Source organism: Physella acuta, unplaced genomic scaffold (assembly GCF_028476545.2).
Source record: "Physella acuta isolate Inbredline_101_S28 unplaced genomic scaffold, ASM2847654v3 ptg000079l, whole genome shotgun sequence".
Lineage (NCBI taxonomy): Eukaryota > Metazoa > Mollusca > Gastropoda > Physidae > Physella > Physella acuta.
Window position 1 is genome coordinate 107,072 of NW_026731599.1, and position 24,119 is coordinate 131,190.

At 38.0% G+C, this 24,119-nt stretch overlaps 2 protein-coding genes across 10 annotated transcripts in view; one reads left to right on the forward strand and one right to left on the reverse strand.

Annotated features, from left to right (window-relative positions):
• Positions 1-4,204: 4,204 nt before the first annotated feature.
• LOC131955023 (ras-related protein Rab-18A) lies at positions 4,205-23,549 on the reverse strand. Of its 9 annotated transcripts, none has more exons than XM_059318975.1 (8): positions 23,428-23,549; positions 22,859-23,008; positions 18,300-18,355; positions 14,969-15,030; positions 14,417-14,489; positions 12,758-12,876; positions 10,386-10,511; positions 4,205-5,037 (listed from the first exon to the last, which is right to left on the reverse strand). In XM_059318975.1, the coding sequence occupies exons 2-8, from the start codon at positions 22,927-22,929 to the stop codon at positions 4,939-4,941; spliced, it is 606 nt and encodes a 201-aa protein (XP_059174958.1). In that variant the 5' UTR covers positions 22,930-23,008; positions 23,428-23,549; the 3' UTR covers positions 4,205-4,938. The 9 variants fall into 9 exon arrangements, with proteins under 9 accessions (XP_059174958.1, XP_059174920.1, XP_059174969.1 ...); XM_059318937.1 differs by having other exon boundaries at positions 23,390-23,462; XM_059318986.1 differs by having other exon boundaries at positions 22,859-22,988; positions 23,273-23,462.
• LOC131954848 (ATP-binding cassette sub-family B member 6-like) overlaps positions 7,007-24,119 on the forward strand; it is an 81,825-nt gene continuing 64,712 nt past the window's right edge. The window contains 1 exon segment of the mRNA XM_059318665.1: positions 7,007-7,216. The gene's annotated coding sequence lies outside the window, so the exon portion shown is untranslated.

Consider the following 24,119-nt stretch of genomic DNA (forward strand, 5'->3'; position numbering starts at 1 on the left):
AACAAATTTCATGCAAATAAACATTTGTGACTTTTTTTTTTCCTACAATCACTGTATACAGACAAGTCACACAGAATAACTGGAGTAACGTAAATAGAACCTAATGCAGGGCGATGGGAAATTGCAATGTTGAAGTTGTAATTCTAAGGAAGTCTATAGTCGATATAAAGTAATGAAGTTTATAAGGCTGATCCAGAACAAGCAGCGTGTTGTTTGCTGTGTTCTCAGGCCCAGCCCAGAACAAGCAGCGTTTTGTTTGCTGTGTTCTCAGGCCCAGCCCAGAACAAGCAGCGTTTTGTTTGCTGTGTTCTCAAGCCCAGCCCAGAACAAGCAGCGTTTTGTTTGCTGTGTTCTCAGGCCCAGCCCAGAACAAGCAGCGTTTTGTTTGCTGTGTTCTCAGGCCCAGCCCAGAACTAGCAGCGTTTTGTTTGCTGTGTTCTCAGGCCCAGCCCAGAACTAGCAGCGTTTTGTTTGCTGTGTTCTCAGGCCCAGCCCAGAACAAGCAGCGTTTTGTTTGCTGTGTTCTCAGGCCCAGCCCAGAACAAGCAGCGTTTTGTTTGCTGTGTTCTCAGGCCCAGCCCAGAACAAGCAGCGTTTTGTTTGCTGTGTTCTCAGGCCCAGCCCAGAACAAGCAGCGTTTTGTTTGCTGTGTTTTCAGGCCCAGCCCAGAACAAGAAGCGGTTTGTTTGCTGTGTTCTCAGGCCCAGCCCAGAACAAGCAGCGTTTTGTTTGCTGTGTTCTCAGGCCCAGCCCAGAACAAGCAGCGTTTTGTTTGCTGTGTTCTCAGGCCCAGCCCAGAACAAGCAGCGTTTTGTTTGCTGTGTTCTCAGGCCCAGCACAGAACAAGCAGCGTTTTGTTTGCTGTGTTCTCAGGCCCAGCCCAGAACAAGCAGCGTTTTGTTTGCTGTGTTCTCAGGCCCAGCCCAGAACAAGCAGCGTTTTGTTTGCTGTGTTCTCAGGCCCAGCCCAGAACAAGCAGCGTTTTGTTTGCTGTGTTCTCAGGCCCAGCCCAGAACAAGCAGCGTTTTGTTTGCTGTGTTCTCAGGCCCAGCCCAGAACAAGCAGCGTTTTGTTTGCTGTGTTCTCAAACCCAGCCCAGAACAAGCAGCGTTTTGTTTGCTGTGTTCTCAGGCCCAGCCCAGAACTAGCAGCGTTTTGTTTGCTGTGTTCTCAGGCCCAGTCCAGAACAAGCAGCGTTTTGTTTGCTGTGTTCTCAGGCCCAGCCCAGAACAAGCAGCGTTTTGTTTGCTGTGTTCTCAGGCCCAGCCCAGAACAAGCAGCGTTTTGTTTGCTGTGTTCTCAGGCCCAGCCCAGAACAAGCAGCGTTTTGTTTGCTGTGTTCTCAGGCCCAGCCCAGAACAAGCAGCGTTTTGTTTGCTGTGTTCTCAGGCCCAGCCCAGAACAAGCAGCGTTTTGTTTGCTGTGTTCTCAGGCCCAGCCCGTATCAAGCGCACTACACTTCAACGGGTGGCCAACACAACTTATCCCCAACGAGGCAGTGTTACATATGTCTAGCAGATATATATGTTGTGTGTGTGCAATATTCTGTAACACTAACTTATATCGTTTTTACTTTCTCGTAAACGAAGTTTAGAGGGAGCATTGTAATCGTGCAAAAAATAAAAATATTGACAAATTTCGACGTTTTCACTTCTCTGTGTCGGGAAAACCTTTTTTTGCAATTGTGTCTGTATACATAATAACTTGAGTACTTTTTCATTTATGTTGACGAAATTTCATACACAAGAACTTTATCAATTTTTATTTCAGTATCAACTTTTGGGCGATTTCCGGTAGCCGGAAGTGATACTTCCCTTACTTTTGATTTCTCAGAAGCCAATAACTTGAGTACTTTTGAAGTTGATGGACGAAATTTCACATATAAATATAGCATTGTAAGTCCATATTTCTTTCAAAATTTGAACGATTTCGGAAATTTTAGTTTCTACTATGTGAACATTATGACGAGTATTATAAGAATTAATAATTATTTCAGTTTGGTAGACGAAATTTCATAAATAAGTGGAAGATCCTATACTTGAAATATTTTTTACTTTTACTACTTTTAGAATTATGAATTTTAATGTTGTTTGAAAAAGAATGCTAACAATATTGTTATTAGGCAAGGGCAATTTCTAGTGAGGGTTGGGCCAACTTTAATTGAGAGTTAATGTTGGGCTAATATATGTGTTAATGTTAGGCCAATCTATGAGTTAATGTTGAGCGAATCTATGGGTTAGGGTTGTCCCAATGTATGAGTTAATGACAGAGGCATAGCGACCCTAACCGGCGCCCGGGGACAAACTTTCAATTTGGCGCCCCCCTCTCAAACTGCAAAAATGCAGCTAAAATGACATTTTTATAAACCATTTTGGCGCCCCCTAAGGTCGGCGCCCGGGGACATATGTCCCCCCCCCCTGCCCCCCCCCATCGCCACGCCTCTGGTTAATGATAATGTTGAGCCAATCTATGGGTTAGGGTTGGCCCAATCTATGGGTTAGGGTTGGCCCAATCTATGGGTTAGGGTTGGCCCAATCTATGGGTTAGGGTTGGCCCAATCTATGGGTTAGGGTTGGCCCAATCTATGGGTTAGGGTTGGCCCAATCTATGGGTTAGGGTTGGGCCAATCTATGGGTTAGGGTTGGCCCAATCTATGGGTTAGGGTTGGCCCAATCTATGGGTTAGGGTTGGCCCAATCTATGGGTTAGGGTTGGCCCAATCTATGGGTTAGGGTTGGCCCAATCTATGGGTTAGGGTTGGCCCAATCTATGGGTTAGGGTTGGCCCAATCTATGGGTTAGGGTTGGCCCAATCTATGGGTTAGGGTTGGCCCAATCTATGGGTTAGCCCAATCTATGGGTTAGGGTTGGCCCAATCTATGGGTTAGGGTTGGCCCAATCTATGGGTTAGGGTTGGCCCAATCTATGGGTTAGGGTTGGGCCAATCTATGGGTTAGGGTTGGCCCAATCTATGGGTTAGGGTTGGCCCAATCTATGGGTTAGGGTTGGCCCAATCTATGGGTTAGGGTTGGCCCAATCTATGGGTTAGGGTTGAGCCAGTATGAAATATGTCAGGCAGACACAACAAATGTTTTATTTACAATTCTCTTTATTAAAGTCAATGTATAAGGGGAAATAATCAAAGAACCCAGAGACCAACAAGTCATTTACCTAACTAGGTCAAGTCAGTGGCAGTCACATTTAGAGGGAGCTGGCATGTATGGGTCACTGACTTGTATGGGTCACTGATATGTGACCCGTACATCATTTCATGTCCATAGCTGGCTCTCCAATCTGTTGCCACTGTCAAGTTGAATACATCAAGATGACAGATTACATGCTGAATAATTACACCAGGGCCAAACATAGGTCATGTCATGTACAGTGTGTGTGTGGGGGGGGGGGGGTGATCTTTGTGTTATGACTGTTGATTTCAGCTCATGAGACACAATTGTGGGTGGCCCTTTATTTTTCTCTGAGTGACCTGGCTTTGAGCCAATAGAAATTGTTGAGGACCATTAGATTGGGTGAAACAAGGATCCACTCAACAACACAATTCTTTTCAAATGTTCAGGTCATACAATGGTCAACTGATATACTAGGTGCCATCAAGTCAACTAGCAATGGTCAACTGATATACTAGGTGCCATCAAGTCAACTAGCAATGGTCAACTGATATACTAGGTGCTATCAAGTCAACTAGCAATGGTCAACTGATATACTAGGTGCTATCAAGTCAATTAGCAATGGTCAACTGATATACTAGGTGCCATCAAGTCAACTAGCAATGGTCAACTGATATACTAGGTGCCATCAAGTCAACTAGCAATGGTCAACTGATACACTAGGTGCCATCAAGTCAACTAGCAATGGTCAACTGATATACTAGGTGCCATCAAGTCAACTAGCAATGGTCAACTGATACACTAGGTGCCCACAGTTAACTGATACACTACGTGCCCACAGTTAACTGATACACATACACTAGGTGCCCACAGTTAACTGATACACTAGGTGCCCACAGTTAACTGATACACTAGGTGCCCACAGTCAACTGATATACTAGGTGCCCACAGTCAACTGATATACTAGGTGCCCACAGTTAACTGATATACTAGGTGCCCACAGTTAACTGATACACTAGGTGCCCACAGTTAACTGATACACTAGGTGCCCACAGTTAACTGATACACTAGGTGCCCACAGTTAACTGATACACTAGGTGCCCACAGTTAACTGATACACTAGGTGCCCACAGTTAACTGATACACTAGGTGCCCACAGTTAACTGATACACTAGGTGCCCACAGTTAACTGATACACTAGGTGCCCACAGTTAACTGATACACTAGGTGCCCACAGTTAACTGATACACTAGGTGCCCACAGTTAACTGATACACTAGGGGCCCACAGTTAACTGATACACTAGGTGCCCACAGTTAACTGATACACTAGGTGCCCACAGTTAACTGATACACTAGGTGCCCACAGTTAACTGATACACTAGGTGCCCACAGTTAACTGATACACTAGGTGCCCACAGTTAACTGATACACTAGGTGCCCACAGTTAACTGATACACTAGGTGCCCACAGTTAACTGATACACTAGGTGCCCACAGTTAACTGATACACTAGGTGCCCACAGTTAACTGATACACTAGGTGCCCACAGTTAACTGATACACTAGGTGCCCACAGTTAACTGATACACTAGGTGCCCACAGTTAACTGATACACTAGGTGCCCACAGTTAACTGATACACTAGGTGCCCACAGTTAACTGATACACTAGGTGCCCACAGTTAACTGATACACTAGGTGCCATCACTAGCCATTGGGCTGTTACTCCACACACACAACAGCTTCTCATCTGCTAGTATTAGATGACATGACATGACATGACACATGTTTGGCCCTAAAGATGTCATCACATCTGAGTTAGCAGTAACAGCTCTGGCCAGTAGCTCCTGGCGCTGACCTCTGGTCAAGTTTCAAACCTTTGCCACTTGTCTCCCACAGGCCTGGGGTCTGAATGATCTGAGGAAAACACAGACATTCTAAGACACTAGACCAGACATTCTAAGACACTAGACCAGACATTCTAAGACACCAGACATTCTAAGACACCAGACATTCTAAGACACTAGACCAGACATTCTAAGACACCAGACATTCTAAGACACCAGACATTCTAAGACACCAGACATTCTAAGACACCAGACATTCTAAGACACCAGACATTCTAAGACACCAGACATTCTAAGACACCAGACATTCTAAGACACCAGACATTCTAAGACACTAGACCAGACATTCTAAGACACTAGACATTCTAAGACACTAGACATTCTAAGACACCAGACATTCTAAGATACTAGACCAGACATTCTAAGATACTAGACCAGACATTCTAAGACACTAGACATTCTAAGACACCAGACATTCTAAGACACTAGACCAGACATTCTAAGACACTAGACATTCTAAGACACCAGACATTCTAAGATACTAGACCAGACATTCTAAGATACTAGACCAGACATTCTAAGACACTAGACCAGACATTCTAAGACACTAGACCAGACATTCTAAGACACTAGACCAGACATTCTAAGACACTAGACCAGACATTCTAAGACACTAGACATTCTAAGACACCAGACCAGACATTCTAAGACACCAGACCAGACATTCTAAGACACTAGACATTCTAAGACACTAGACATTCTAAGACACCAGACCAGACATTCTAAGACACAAGACATTCTAAGACACCAGACATTCTAAGACACTAGACCAGACATTCTAAGACACTAGACATTCTAAGACACTAGACATTCTAAGACACTAGACATTCTAAGACACTAGACCAGTCATTCTAAGACACTAGACCAGACATTCTAAGACACCAGACATTCTAAGACACCAGACATTCTAAGACACTAGACCAGACATTCTAAGACACTAGACATTCTAAGACACTAGACATTCTAAGACACTAGACATTCTAAGACACTAGACCAGACATTCTAAGACACTAGACCAGACATTCTAAGACACTAGACATTCTAAGACACCAGACATTCTAAGACACCAGACATTCTAAGACACCAGACATTCTAAGACACCAGACATTCTAAGACACCAGACATTCTAAGACACCAGACATTCTAAGACACCAGACATTCTAAGACACCAGACATTCTAAGACACCAGACATTCTAAGACACCAGACATTCTAAGACACCAGACATTCTAAGATACTAGACCAGATATTCTAAGACACTAGACATTCTAAGACACCAGACATTCTAAGATACTAGACCAGACATTCTAAGATACTAGACCAGACATCAGTGGCGTAGCGAGGTCGGGTGTCACCCGGTGCGGCACTTAATGGTGTCACCCCCCCCCCCCCCAGAGGCATAGAGACCCTTCCCAGGGACAAACTTTCAAATTTTCGATTTGCACCCCCCCTCAAACTTTCGATTTGCACCCCCCCCTCGAGTTTTTCTCTATATATTTTGCTATTTTTTGCCTTGGTGTCACCCCCCTAAATGGTGTCACCCGGTGCGGTCCGCACCCCCCGCCCCCCCCCCCTCGCTACGCCCCTGCCAGACATTCTAAGACACTAGACCAGACATTCTAAGACACTAGACCAGACATTCTAAGACACTAGACATTCTAAGACACCAGACATTCTAAGATACTAGACCAGACATTCTAAGATACTAGACCAGACATTCTAAGACACTAGACCAGACATTCTAAGACACTAGACCAGACATTCTAAGACACTAGACCAGACATTCTAAGACACTAGACCAGACATTCTAAGACACTAGACCAGACATTCTAAGACACCAGACATTCTAAGACACTAGACCAGACATTCTAAGACACTAGACCAGACATTCTAAGACACTAGACCAGACATTCTAAGACACTAGACCAGACATTCTAAGACACTAGACCAGACATTCTAAGACACTAGACCAGACATTCTAAGACACTAGACCAGACATTCTAAGACACTAGACCTGACATGATATCAATGTTATTTCACAAGTATAGCTGTTGACACATTTGAAACAAACAGAATTGAGCTCTTGAACTTAAACAAAGATAGTCCTTGAAGAACTAAGCTCTACTTTTGGGAGTTTATAAAAGTTGCAACAATTTGAGCTATGTGACCTGTGCTAGTTCCCTGACTCTGGTATGTATTGACTTGTTTTAATCCTTCTCTAAACATTGGCAGGCTACATTTCAGAGGGAAAACCAAATTCTTTATTTGAATGCCATTATTGAAGGAATAATGATAGGGAATAAATATGGGGAATAAATATGGGGAATAAATATAGAGAATAAATATGGGGAATAAATATGGGGAGTAAATATTGGGAATAAATATAGAGAATAAATATAGGGATTAAATATAGGGAATAAATACAGGGAACAGACAACAGTTAATAAATATAGTGATATATACACTAAGACAGGGAATAAATATAGTGATATATACACTAAGACAGGGAATAAATATAGTGATATATACACTAAGACGGAATAAATATTGAGTAGAAAATCCTACTATCAGATGACTGGACAACTCACAGCAAAATATTTATAACGATTAGGATGATTTGAGTTCATCTCAACATTTTTGAATTATCCAAAGTTTTTTATTTACACTTTTTTCACCTAATAGTTTTAAGACATAGATTATACTAAAATGACCAAATGAACTTAAATAGAATTTAATAACATATTTTTAAAAAAAAATGCATAAAACAAATAAAGTGTTAAACAAATGTGAAATAGTTTTCAAAAAGGGGATTGGGTCTTTGAGTTGATAACATAAAACTAATATTTGTTTGACATGGTCAACACAAACGTTGACATGGTCACACAAACATTGACATGTTCAACACAAACGTTGACATGGTCAACACAAATGTTGACATGGTCAACACAAACATTGACATGATCAACACAAATGTTGACATGGTCAACAAACATTGACATGGTCAACACAAACATTGACATGGTCAACACAAAAGTTGACATGGTCAACACAAATGTTGACATGTTCAACACAAACATTGACATGTTCAACACAAACATTGACATGGTCAACACAAACATTGACATGGTCAACACAAACATTGACATGGTCAACACAAACATTGACATGGTCAACACAAACATTGACATGGTCAACACAAACATTGACATGGTCAACACAAACATTGACATGGTCAACACAAACATTGACATGGTCAACACAAACATTGACATGGTCAACACAAACATTGACATGGTCAACACAAACATTGACATGGTCAACACAAACATTGACATGGTCAACACAAACATTGACATGGTCAACACAAACGTTGACATGGTCACACAAATGTTGACATGGTCAACAAACATTGACATGGTCAACACAAACATTGACATGGTCAACACAAACATTGACATGGTCAACACAAACATTGACATGGTCACACAAATGTTACACTCAAGTTTCTTTGCAGGCTGTTGTTCTCACAATTACCATGTGAAAAGTAAATAAAAAACCATACGACAATCAATTTTAAAAATGTCCAAATCAACTTATTCAATCCTAATGACTAAATACTATAAATAATTTGGCCTCAAATATTTAGTTCTGAGATCTTGTGTCATTGAACCTATCATCAAACTACTGACCACATGAAACTAGAGCATCAAACTACAGACACAACATGAAACTACAGCATCAAACTACAGACACAACATGAAACTACAGCATCAAACTACAGACACAACATGAAACTACAGCATCAAACTACAGACACAACATGAAACTACAGCATCAAACTACAGACACAACATGAAACTACAGCATAAAACTACAGACACAACATGAAACTACAGCATCAAACTACAGACACAACATGAAACTACAGCATCAAACTACAGACACAACATGAAACTACAGCATCAAACTACAGACACAACATGAAACTACAGCATCAAACTACAGACACAACATGAAACTACAGCATCAAACTACAGACACAACATGAAACTACAGCATCAAACTACAGACACAACATGAAACTACAGCATAAAACTACAGACACAACATGAAACTACAGCATCAAACTACAGACACAACATGAAACTACAGCATCAAACTACAGACACAACATGAAACTACAGCATCAAACTACAGACACAACATGAAACTACAGCATCAAACTACAGACACAACATGAAACTACAGCATCAAACTACAGACACAACATGAAACTAGAGCATCAAATTACTGACCACATGAAACTAGAGCATCAAACTACAGACAACATGAAACTACAGCATCAAACTACAGACACAACATGAAACTACAGCATCAAACTACAGACACAACATGAAACTACAGCATAAAACTACAGACACAACATGAAACTACAGCATCAAACTACAGACACAACATGAAACTACAGCATCAAACTACAGACACAACATGAAACTACAGCATCAAACTACAGACACAACATGAAACTACAGCATCAAACTACAGACACAACATGAAACTACAGCATCAAACTACAGACACAACATGAAACTACAGCATCAAACTACAGACACAACATGAAACTACAGCATAAAACTACAGACACAACATGAAACTACAGCATCAAACTACAGACACAACATGAAACTACAGCATCAAACTACAGACACAACATGAAACTACAGCATCAAACTACAGACACAACATGAAACTACAGCATCAAACTACAGACACAACATGAAACTACAGCATCAAACTACAGACACAACATGAAACTAGAGCATCAAATTACTGACCACATGAAACTAGAGCATCAAACTACAGACAACATGAAACTACAGCATCAAACTACAGACACAACATGAAACTACAGCATCAAACTACAGACACAACATGAAACTAAAGCATCAAACTACAGACAACATGAAACTACAGCATCAAACTACAGACACAACATGAAACTACAGCATCAAACTACAGACACAACATGAAACTACAGCATCAAACTAGACACAACATGAAACTAGAGCATCAAACTACAGACACAACATGAAACTAGAGCATCAAACTACAGACACAACATGAAACTACAGCATCAAACTACAGACACAACATGAAACTACAGCATCAAACTACAGACACAACATGAAACTAGAGCATCAAACTACAGACACAACATGAAACTACAGCATCAAACTACAGACACAACATGAAACTACAGCATCAAACTAGACACAACATGAAACTAGAGCATCAAACTACAGACACAACATGAAACTAGAGCATCAAACTACAGACACAACATGAAACTAGAGCCCACCTTTTCAACCAGTTCTTCAAATGCACATTGCACCCCATCATTTGTCTTAGCACTTGCTTCAATGAACAACATGTGGTGCTTTCTGGCAAACTTCAGACCTTCCTCTTTACTGACTTCATGCTGGCTCTGAGGGGTCAGTTAATCTGATGGTCAACTTGTTATAGGGCTACATTACATTTGATGGTCAACTTGTTATAGGGCTACATTACATTTGATGGTCAACTTGTTATAGGGCTACATTATATCTGATGGTCAACTTGTTATAGGGCTACATTACATTTGATGGTCAACTTGTTATAGGGCTACATTACATTTGATGGTCAACTTGTTATAGGGCTACATTACATTTGATGGTCAACTTGTTATAGGGCTACATTACATTTGATGGTCAACTTGTTATAGGGCTACATTACATTTGATGGTCAACTTGTTATAGGGCTACATTACATTTGATGGTCAACTTGTTATAGGGCTACTTTACATTTGATGTTCAACTTGTTATAGGGCTACATTACATTTGATGGTCAACTTGTTATAGGGCTACTTTACATTTGATGGTCAACTTGTTATAGGGCTACATTACATTTGATGGTCAACTTGTTATAGGGCTACATTACATTTGATGGTCAACTTGTTATAGGGCTACATTACATTTGATGGTCAACTTGTTATAGGGCTACATTACATCTGATGGTCAACTTGTTATAGGGCTACATTACATCTGATGGTCAACTTGTTATAGGGCTACATTACATCTGATGGTCAACTTGTTATAGGGCTACATTACATCTGATGGTCAACTTGTTATAGGGCTACATTACATTTGATGGTCAACTTGTTATAGGGCTACATTACATTTGATGGTCAACTTGTTATAGGGCTACATTACATCTGATGGTCAACTTGTTATAGGGCTACATTACATTTGATGGTCAACTTGTTATAGGGCTACTTTACATTTGATGGTCAACTTGTTATAGGGCTACTTTACATTTGATGGTCAACTTGTTATAGGGCTACATTACATTTGATGGTCAACTTGTTATAGGGCTACATTACATTTGATGGTCAACTTGTTATAGGGCTACATTACATTTGATGGTCAACTTGTTATAGGGCTACATTACATTTGATGGTCAACTTGTTATAGGGCTACATTACATTTGATGGTCAACTTGTTATAGGGCTACATTACATTTGATGGTCAACTTGTTATAGGGCTACTTTACATTTGATGGTCAACTTGTTATAGGGCTACTTTACATTTGATGGTCAACTTGTTATAGGGCTAGGCTAACCCTAATCCTAGGGCCAATTCAATCAATGAGTCGGCCAATTCAATCAATGAGTCGGCCAGTTCAATCAATGAGTCGGCCAATTCAATCAATGAGTCGGCCAGTTCAATCAATGAGTCGGCCAGTTCAATCAATGAGTCGGCCAGTTCAATAAATGAGTCGGCCAGTTCAATCAATGAGTCGGCCAGTTCAATAAATGAGTCTGTTATTCTCTGACTAGAGGTGTTCTACCTCACCATTACAGCACTGAGGTGTTCTACCTCACCATTACAGAGATTGTTAAACACACACAGCACTTTTTAGGGTGTTTGTGTGCTAGTGTGGACAAACTTTTGCCCCAAAAAAAGGGGGATAATCTAGTGACAACATTGTTTACATCAACCACTTCAAGCTGATATGTCTAAAACTAAGGACTGGCAAAGTCTTCATCTGACTTTCGTAATGGATTGAAACACTTGAGCTGAATTTTGAGCACTACAATGCTATTTGACATCAAATTTGACTTAATTTGATGACTAATTTATTTTTTAGGAATAAATTAACATGTTCTGAAATTAGTAGGCAGTCTTGAAACTCTATTGTATTAAAAATTTTAATATTATGAAATTTTTTTATGTAATAATGCACTAAAAAGGAGAATAACGATTTCTTTAAATATATAATAATACATTACTGTTTAAATAACTATAAAGAAAAGCATGGGTCTCTTCCTAAATATTAGTAAAAGTATCCAATAGATAATATAGTGACCCACGCTTTTCTTTATAGTAATTTAAGTAGTGTATTATAATATATATTTAAAGATAATAATTTATTTTCTCCTTACATAAAAGCTTGTTTATTAAAAAGTTTTTTATGCAAATTTTAAAAATGTTTATACATTTACCTCTATACATAGAGTTTTTGTTTTTATTCTATAAATTTTGTACCTGAGATGGATGGATGGTGCATTATGCCAGGAACCCATAACTTTAACACCCACTGATAACTTTAACACAAACCCATAACTTTAACTTGAACACATGACTTCAAAACTAACCCAGAACTTTAACACTAACCCATAATTTTAACACTAACCCTGTCAATCTTATTTCCAACGAGCATCTTGACCATGTCGTGTTTGGTTGAAAAAGTTTCCAGTTCATTGAGCCAGGCATCAAGTTTACTGAAGGTCTGTTTACAGCTGACGTCATACACTGGGGATGGCAGTAACACCTGACTCACCTAGTATAACACCTGACTCACCTAGTATAACACTTAACTCACCTAGTATAACACCTGACTCACCTAGTATAACACCTGACTCACCTAGTATAACACCTGACTCACCTAGTATAACACTTGACTCACCTAGTATAAAACCTGACTCACCTAGTATAACACTTGACTCACCTAGTATAACACCTGACTCACCTAGTATAACACTTGACTCACCTAGTATAACACCTGACTCACCTAGTATAACACCTGACTCACCTAGTATAACACCTGACTCGCCTAGTATAACACCTGACTCACCTAGTATAACACCTGACTCACCTAGTATAACACCTGACTCGCCTAGTATAACACCTGACTCACCTAGTATAACACCTGACTCACCTAGTATAACACCTGACTCACCTAGTATAACACCTGACTCACCTAGTATAACACCTGACTCACCTAGTATAACACCTGACTCACCTAGTATAACACCTGACTCACCTAGTATAACACTTGACTCACCTAGTATAACACCTGACTCACCTAGTATAACACCTGACTCACCTAGTATAACACCTGACTCACCTAGTATAACACCTGACTCACCTAGTATAACACCTGACTCACCTAGTATAACACCTGACTCACCTAGTATAACACCTGACTCACCTAGTATAACACCTGACTCACCTAGTATAACACCTGACTCACCTAGTATAACACCTGACTCGCCTAGTATAACACCTGACTCACCTAGTATAACACCTGACTCACCTAGTATAACACCTGACTCGCCTAGTATAACACCTGACTCACCTAGTATAACACCTGACTCACCTAGTATAACACCTGACTCACCTAGTATAACACCTGACTCACCTAGTATAACACCTGACTCACCTAGTATAACACCTGACTCACCTAGTATAACACCTGACTCACCTAGTATAACACTTGACTCACCTAGTATAACACCTGACTCACCTAGTATAACACCTGACTCACCTAGTATAACACCTGACTCACCTAGTATAACACCTGACTCACCTAGTATAACACCTGACTCACCTAGTATAACACCTGACTCACCTAGTATAACACTTGACTCACCTAGTATAACACTTGACTCACCTAGTATAACACCTGACTCACCTAGTATAACACCTGACTCACCTAGTATAACACCTGACTCACCTAGTATAACACCTGACTCACCTAGTATAACACCTGACTCACCTAGTATAACACCTGACTCACCTAGTATAACACCTGACTCACCTAGTATAACACTTGACTCACCTAGTATAACACCTGACTCACCTAGTATAACACCTGACTCACCTAGCATAACACCTGACTCACCTAGTATAACACCTGACTCACCTAGTATAACACCTGACTCACCTAGTATAACACTTGACTCACCTAGTATAACACCTGACTCACCTAGTATAACACCTGACTCACCTAGTATAACACTTGACTCACCTAGTATAACACCTGACTCACCTAGTATAACACCTGACTCACCTAGTATAACACCCTGCGCACCTCTATAATAGCTTGGGGTCAATGTCCTGAATCTCTCTTGACCCGCTGTGTCCTGTAACAGTTTTAAAGTAAATCTCTGCAACAATCTTACAAACTCTACCATCAATCATACAAACTCTACCATCAATCATACAAACTCTACCAACAATCTTACAAACTCTACCATCAATCTTACAAACTCTGCAACAATCTTACAAACTCTACCATCAATCTTATAAACTCTACCATCAATCATACAAACTCTACCATCAATCATACAAACTCTACCATCAATCATACAAACTCTACCATCAATCTTATAAACTCTACCATCAATCACACAAACTCTACCATCAATCATACAAACTCTACCATCAATCTTATAAACTCTACCATCACTCATACAAACTCTACCATCAATCATACAAACTCTACCATCAATCTTATAAACTCTACCATCAATCATACAAACTCTACCATCAATCATACAAACTCTACCATCAATCATACAAACTCTACCATCAATGTTAGCGCAGCAAATGACCTACTAACCCAGATAGCCAGTTTGGTCTTGTTGCCATCAACTGTTAAAGTTTTCACTTTAAAGTCAACACCTGGAGAATAAGTCAAGCATGACTAGATTTAGTTTTTACTTTAAAGTCAACACCTGGAGAATAAGTCAAGCATGACTAGATTTAGTTTTTACTTTAAAGTCAACACCTGGAGAATAAGTCAAGCATGACTAGATTTAGTTTTCACTTTAAAGTCAACACCTGGAGAATAAGTCAAGCATGACTAGATTTAGTTTTCACTTTAAAGTCAACACCTGGAGAATAAGTCAAGCATGACTAGATTTAGTTTTCACTTTAAAGTCAACACCTGGAGAATAAGTCAAGCATGACTAGATTTAGTTTTCACTTTAAAGTCAACACCTGGAGAATAAGTCAAGCATGACTAGATTTAGTTTTTACTTTAAAGTCAACACCTGGAGAATAAGTCAAGCATGACTAGATTTAGTTTTTACTTTAAAGTCAACACCTGGAGAATAAGTCAAGCATGACTAGATTTAGTTTTCACTTTAAAGTCAACACCTGGAGAATAAGTCAAGCATGACTAGATTTAGTTTTTACTTTAAAGTCAACACCTGGAGAATAAGTCAAGCATGACTAGATTTAGTTTTCACTTTAAAGTCAACACCTGGAGAATAAGTCAAGCATGACTAGATTTAGTTTTCACTTTAAAGTCAACACCTGGAGAATAAGTCAAGCATGACTAGATTTAGTTTTCACTTTAAAGTCAACACCTGGAGAATAAGTCAAGCATGACTAGATTTAGTTTTCACTTTAAAGTCAACACCTGGAGAATAAGTCAAGCATGACTAGATTTAGTTTTTACTTTAAAGTCAACACCTGGAGAATAAGTCAAGCATGACTAGATTTAGTTTTTACTTTAAAGTCAACACCTGGAGAATAAGTCAAGCATGACTAGATTTAGTTTTCACTTTAAAGTCAACACCTGGAGAATAAGTCAAGCATGACTAGATTTAGTTTTCACTTTAAAGTCAACACCTGGAGAATAAGTCAAGCATGACTAGATTTAGTTTTCACTTTAAAGTCAACACCTGGAGAATAAGTCAAGCATGACTAGATTTAGTTTTCACTTTAAAGTCAACACCTGGAGAATAAGTCAAGCATGACAGATTTAGTTTTCACTTTAAAGTCAACACCTGGAGAATAAGTCAAGCATGACTAGATTTAGTTTTCACTTTAAAGTCAACACCTGGAGAATAAGTCAAGCATGACTAGATTTAGTTTTTACTTTAAAGTCAACACCTGGAGAATAAGTCAAGCATGACTAGATTTAGTTTTTACTTTAAAGTCAACACCTGGAGAATAAGTCAAGCATGACTAGATTTAGTTTTCACTTTAAAGTCAACACCTGGAGAATAAGTCAAGCATGACTAGATTTAGTTTTTACTTTAAAGTCAACACCTGGAGAATAAGTCAAGCATGACTAGATTTAGTTTTTACTTTAAAGTCAACACCTGGAGAATAAGTCAAGCTTGACTAGATTTAGTTTTCACTTTAAAGTCAACACCTGGAGAATAAGTCAAGCATGACTAGATTTAGTTTTTACTTTAAAGTCAACACCTGGAGAATAAGTCAAGCATGACTAGATTTAGTTTTTACTTTAAAGTCAACACCTGGAGAATAAGTCAAGCATGACTAGATTTAGTTTTCACTTTAAAGTCAACACCTGGAGAATAAGTCAAGCATGACTAGATTTAGTTTTTACTTTAAAGTCAACACCTGGAGAATAAGTCAAGCATGACTAGATTTAGTTTTCACTTTAAAGTCAACACCTGGAGAATAAGTCAAGCATGACTAGATTTAGTTTTCACTTTAAAGTCAACACCTGGAGAATAAGTCAAGCATGACTAGATTTAGTTTTCACTTTAAAGTCAACACCTGGAGAATAAGTCAAGCATGACTAGATTTAGTTTTTACTTTAAAGTCAACACCTGGAGAATAAGTCAAGCATGACTAGATTTAGTTTTCACTTTAAAGTCAACACCTGGAGAATAAGTCAAGCATGACTAGATTTAGTTTTTACTTTAAAGTCAACACCTGGAGAATAAGTCAAGCATGACTAGATTTAGTTTTTACTTTAAAGTCAACACCTGGAGAATAAGCCAAGCATGACTAGATTTAGTTTTCACTTTAAAGTCAACACCTGGAGAATAAGTCAAGCATGACTAGATTTAGTTTTTACTTTAAAGTCAACACCTGGAGAATAAGTCAAGCATGACTAGATTTAGTTTTTACTTTAAAGTCAACACCTGGAGAATAAGTCAAGCATGACTAGATTTAGTTTTCACTTTAAAGTCAACACCTGGAGAATAAGTCAAGCTTGACTAGATGTACACAACACAAACAACACATACTACACTTCTTAACACAACAAAAACTACACACAACCTAACCTACACACAACCCAAACTACACACAACCCAAACTACACACAACCCAAACTACACAACACAAACTACACACAACACATACTACACAACACAAACTACACATCTTAACACATCACAAAATACACACAACCCAAACTACACATGTTAACACATCACAAAATACAAACAACACAAACTAGACAACACAAACTACACACAACCCAGACTACACATCTTAACAGAACACAAACTACACAACACAAACCCAACACAAATTAGATGTACTGACCTATTGTAGCCTAATTAGATGTACTGACCTACTAACTAGATGTACTGACCTACTAATTAGAAGTGCTGACCAACTAATTAGATGTACTGACCTACTAATTAGATGTACTGACCTACTAATTAGATGTACTGACCTACTAACTAGATGTACTGACCAACTAATTAGATGTATGACCTACTAATTAGATGTACTGACAAACTAATTAGATGTATGACCTATTAATTAGATGTACTCACCTACTAATTAGATGTACTGACCTACTAACTAGATGTACTGACCAACTAATTAGATGTACTGACCTATTAATTAGATGTACTGACCTACTAATTAGATGTACTGACCTACTAATAAGTTATACTGACCTACGAATTAGTTGTACTGACCTACAAATTAGATGTACTGACCAACTAATTAGATGTACTGACCTACTAATTAGATGTACTGACCTACTAATTAGTTGTACTGACCTACTAATTAGATGTACTGACCTACTAATTAGTTGTACTGACCTACTAATTAGTTGTACTGACCTACTAATTAGATGTACTGACCTACTAATTAGTTGTACTGACCTACTAATTAGTTGTACTGTCCTACTAATTAGATGTACTGACCTACTAATTAGATGTACTGACCTATAGTAGCTGCTTGTTCAGGATCAAAAGTGTCTTCTGTGAACCGCAACAACAAACTGAGAAAAAAATTTGTTACAAAAATTGTCACCAAAATTACAACAAAAATTGTCACCAAAATTGTCATCAAAATTACAACAAAAATTGTCACCAAAATTACAACAAAAATTGTCACCAAAATTACAACAAAAATTGTCACAAAAATTGTAACAAAAATTGTCACAAAAATTGTCACCAAAATTACAACAACAATTGTTTCAAAATTGTCACAAAAATTGTCACCAAAATTACAACAAAAATTGTTACAAAAATTGTCACATTTTAAAAATTGTATTGTGATTAAGGCTTTAAGAGAATCCTCGTCCCTCCTCTATTTTCAATCTGTTCACACCAAACCTTCAACCTTTCTAACTCAAGCTGTAAAATAACTTTATTTAGCCTAATGGGCAACATAACTTTATTTAGCCTAATTTTCTATTATGTTTTCAAATAATTTTAATTATTAATTGAATTTTTTCTTTTAAATCAATAAACTTATATTTATACAATGAAAAAATAAATTCTAGGCGGGGGTAATAATACAAAATGTCTTTGCAACAATACAAAAATCTTTGCGATTGTATCCACTGTGTGGACAGTGATGTTAAAAGGTAATAAAATAGCAGATTCCGTTTTGACACATAAAAAATCAGTTGATCTATATTCTGTACATCTAGCAACAGAAACAAATTTGTAATGCGCTATTTCAGACAGATTCGAACAAGGTGTTATTCTAAGTCAACACAAAAGAAAAAAGTTGATCATCAGCACGCCTAGCGTAGAAAAAAATGGAAGTTATAACAATACAAAGAAAAACGTCTTTGAAGTCTAATTCGGGTGCAGTATAATTTTTGCGCAAGTATCAGGAGGGGGTAACAAGTGACAAAATGTCAAGTGAACTGCTCCCCCCCCCCCTCCCCATCAAAGAGATGCCTGAAAAACACTCTACTTGCAATTGACCAATGCCCACATTTAACAACAAAAATCACCACCACTGATAGGCCTATGTGAGCACAAACAATTCTTATTGGGAAAATACTCTAACATTTATTATGAAAGATGGCAACTTCTTCACTCATAGTCAAATGCAATGGTTCTGTGGCGTCAAGCCATTTTATGATTTGTTCATATGCCTGATAAAATTGTCAGAAGTGTGTATTAAATAAAATCAGAGACTCTTACATGTATACCTTTTTTAGAAAGTATATTAGACAAGGAATCTTTTGATACACAAGTAATTTTTTTTATTATGTTTATGTTGATAGTGACCTTGACATTTACAGGAAGAGTAAAATTTGACTACTCAACATCTGCATTCAACCTACCCTAGAACCCCAAAAATTGTCCCAACCCTCAAAGAAACTACATTTTAGATACTAGAAGTCGTTAGCTTTTAGATAATAAATAGTTGAGAAGCGACTTTGTATGAATTATTTCATTCATGACTATCACATTGAGCTCACTCATAGAATAACAGTAAAAATGGCACGAATTTTCATTATTAAATCTAGTTCTTTTTTACTAAAATATTTAATACTAAAACGAAGACCACGAAAATGAATGTCTAGTCATCTCTTTATTTTCTCATTGTAATTAATCACATAAAGAAGTTATAAGGTTATTTTCTGATCAAGATGGACCGTCTGCAGCTGTCTTTTTCAAAGTAAAATACTGAGGAAATATTCACTAACGTTTAAAAATAAAAATCAAAGCTCATGTACAAACAGAAAGCAATCCAATACCGGAGCCGAAAACAGAATGGAATTCATTTTCTAATTGTTACTTCCCCTTAGCCAAAGTTTTTTTTATTCATTAGCATTTTTAATTAGGATTTTAATAACGACGGACAGAGGGGGAACTAATGGCCAAACATTCCAGGCCGTTAAGACAGTCCGTGGATTACCAAGTCATTCCAGGCTGTATGTGAATTTGTATTCAGTCATCTAGTAAATTTTGTAAAATATGCTACAAATATGCTAATTTAAAAATTTGGGGAATTTTTTTATACTACCATACGCCTAACTGTAAGTTCTAACCACAAAATTAATTGAAATATCAATACTATACTAACATCCTGATCCTAACAAACCTATTTTTGGAAAAGTCTATTATTGGATATCGGTATCCTTTACAATATAAAAATTTTACTGTCCTAAAAATGATAGATTATCCTCATAACTACACTACACTGGCCAAATTTTATCATTTATGTACTAGGCCTATATGTAGATCTATGTGTGATCACGCATTCAGAGTAAATGGTTGAAACAGGCTATAGCTAGCTGGTTAGAGAGACCAATGAAAATACAGGAGCTGACCGGTCTCATGGGACGGTCAGCTGACCACTGAAGCGGCAGACATAGATAGTTAGCAAAGAGAACTGTCAGAGTTAGGAAGAGAATTAGAGGTAGACAGAGTGGTAGAGACGGTCAGAGATATGCAGAGCTAGGGAACAGTTAGATGGAAGTAGTAGCAGATCTAGTACAGTATAGATTAGTTAGTTAGGAAGTTGATTGTGTAAATTACTAAATTTTAATAAAGAAGATTATCTCTTGGATCGGAGTTGTTGTGTGTGTTAATTCCAAACTATAACCAGCTGGCATCATCTGAATCACCTCCACCCTCACAACTGGCGGTAGATCTCAAACCCCCCACCCTCACAGTAGGGTACACAAAATGACGGATTATCTCAAGATCTGGAAATCTAGATCTAAGTTCAGTCTTGTCTAATCTGGGTGTGGGGAAATTGCGAGACGCGAAAAGCGAAATGGCGAGGCGGGAAATTGCGAGAAGGTAATGCGAGACATACCTGCGGAATTAAGGGTAAATAGCGAGACACTTTTTGCGAAAAAAGTTTTTTCCTTTTTTTTTCCATCTTTATTTATTTAAATTATTTTTTTTTTGTTTTAAAATAAACAAGCATTTAGCCATACCCTTTAACACGAGTGTTGTATGTTGTTTTATTTTTTATCTAGATACTAAGAAGATAGATCTATATCTAGATCTATCTATTTAAAAATCCTAACATCGTTGCTGTGCTACTGTCATCGCCCGCTCTTGTTAGCGAGAGGAAAATCACGGCATTAATTTAAAAATCTAGCCCGCTCATGTTTATACAAACGTAAGCTGCGTCATTGTGAATTGGTATAATCTTGTCAGCAGGAGAGATATTTTGCAACATCTATTTATGGATTTTTGTACTTGCAAAAAGTGTAAAAGTATAAACAATTCTAAAAAGTGCAATTTATTTTTTTATTAAGTAATTTTAATTACAAACAAAATCAAACACACCTCGTGACACCATCTTTCACACATAGTACACCCAACCCAGTTCATTAGACACCCATTTATACATTTTTCTTTTGCTACTTCTTCCAATCCACATTCACAACATTTCACATTCTCATCACAGTTGACCTCCTCGTTCATCCCACAAACAACACTGGCACCCATGTTCTCATCATCATCATCCGCACGCTCAACATCTGTTTTCCGTTTTTTATAATTAATATTTTTTATCATTTCTGTAATTTTGGCAATGTCTTGCTCATTGTTGTCACCAGCAGTTGAGTTTTTTTAAAACATCGATATTTTCCCAAAATCTTGTCTAATTTCGGTCAAAATAGAGTATTTTAATCAATTCCTATTACAATGTATTAAAACAGTTTTCTAAAACGCGAAAAAACGTCTAAAATTCTTTTTCTAACATTGCTTTTTTATAGTGTGACTTCACATCTACCCCCCCTCCTCCCCCCTCATCACACATCGTCATAAAATTACAGACCCCCCCCCCTACGAGTGTGACGTCATTTATGGAAGACCCCAAATAACACCACCACCAAAACCAAAAAATTCAGACAAGTTCAACTTGGTTTTAAAAATATTTGAAGTAGGCCCATAGCTTACGATATAGCACGAGCAACTGATAATATCGGTGACGTCACTTTATTTTGTTGTATCCAAATGATGTAGGCATTTCCTTGTGCTTAGATTTATATGGTAAAAAAAGCTAGAAAAAAATCGTAGGCGGCGGCTATAATACAAAATTTCTATGCAACAATAGAAAATATGTTTGCGGCGGCAGCGGATCCGGGCACGGCGATCTTCAAAGACGGTAAATCAGGCGGCCTCGGCGTTCCACACAAAAGACAGAAGTTGATCTATCGTCGGCGGTATTTCCGTCGGTTTCGAACAAGGTGGTATTCTAAGTCGACACAAAAGATGGGGGGAGTTGACAAATCATCAGTATGTCTAGCGACGGAAAAATCGGAAGTTTTAACAATGTAAACGAAACGTCTTTGAAGTCTGGACCAAATACCACTGAAAATCGGGTGCGGTAAATTTTTCGCAGAAATCTTCGCATTTCAACACCACCCAGCGTAAGTATCGGCTTGTGGTAAAATGCAAGACAAAAAAGTCACGTGACCGACCGTTTTCGCGCCCTTCTCGCATTTTCCCGCCTCGCCATTTCGCTTTTCGCGTCTCGCAATTTCCCCACACCCGTCTAATCTTGTGTGACTCACCTAGATTTTCCAACACCACTTTCTCCAATTATTAATATTTTTAAAGTTGTTAAGATTTCCTGTTCTTCCATTTTCAGTTAGATTTATTAGAATCTCTAGCAGTATTCACACTATTCAGTGATTCACTTTACTTGCAGAGAAGTTTAAGTTCTATACAAACATTTAATAAATGCAGTAGTAGGCCTATTACTATTAGACCTACTTAATAAGTACTATTACTAGATCTAGTTGAGTAAGTTCCGTTGAAAATAAAGTACGGACCAGTGCGCTAAGTACTCTAAATAATAGTAGTAAATAAATATACTGTATTTTTAGATCTTTTATTCTAGATCTAGATAGTTGGTAGAGAGCTAGTCTACTACTTTAGACTTTAATTTATAATAATTATTAATACATTTTTCATTGAGAACATACTATGAATATATTGATTATTGACTAGACTATAGATCTTGATATCAGTATATTATTTATATTGATCTTGTCTGTGATCTAGATCTAGGTCTACATCAAAATTTTATTATTGGTTCTAACTTTAAAATGTTTAGAAACATAACATTGCCAATGTTTACAAATTATCTCCTCTATTTCCGTTTTCCATCTGCAAGTCTGCCAGATAAAAAGTATAAATATTTGCAAAGATGACCGAATACACGTAAAAAATAAAATGTAGATCTAGATCTAGATGTTGTCGTTAAACGCAAAATTGAAAAGTAAATAGACCCAGAGTTAGGTCTAAACATAATAAACATTACTGTAGCAGCTAATTATTTTTTAAATAAATGATTTAGAAAAAAATCTCACTTACTAGTAAAAGTGAGTTATTTTGATAACAATAGGATTTCTTATTTATTCTTAATCTGCCTGTCTGTCCCTTATGCATTACTGCGGTACTACACATTTCATCCGATAGACAAGAAACTATGGGAATTGTTGAGAATACTAATGGGCAGGGTGTCTCTGGCTCTCCGGCGAGCACTATGGCGCATACGTTCGTTTTAATGAGTGCCATAAACTATAGATATGATGTGCTACAATTGTTCACTAAATCGAATCAGGCGCGTCCTCACACGCTCATCCTGAGTGGGATTTGGCGCACCGGGCTTTCCCGTGAGCACCACATGCTTTTTAAAGAGCATCATATAACATGGGCACGGTGATTACACCGAACAATACAGCAGTTGTTTGATTTTGGTGCTTTCTTTCGTAGATGGATTTGTGTATTCAGCTGAAGGCCCTCATCTGCCCCGGGGGTCCGAGCTCT

Coding starts and splice junctions, on each gene's coding strand:
- LOC131955023 (XM_059318975.1), bottom strand. CDS start 22,929: ATGGAAGAACAGGAAATCTTAACAACTTTAAAAATATTAATAATTGGA. Junction 14,490..14,968: donor AGACCAAACTGGCTATCTGG/GTTAGTAGGTCA, acceptor AAACTGTTACAG/GACACAGCGGGTCAAGAGAG. Junction 10,512..12,757: donor TTGGAAATAAGATTGACAGG/GTTAGTGTTAAA, acceptor CTGACCCCTCAG/AGCCAGCATGAAGTCAGTAA.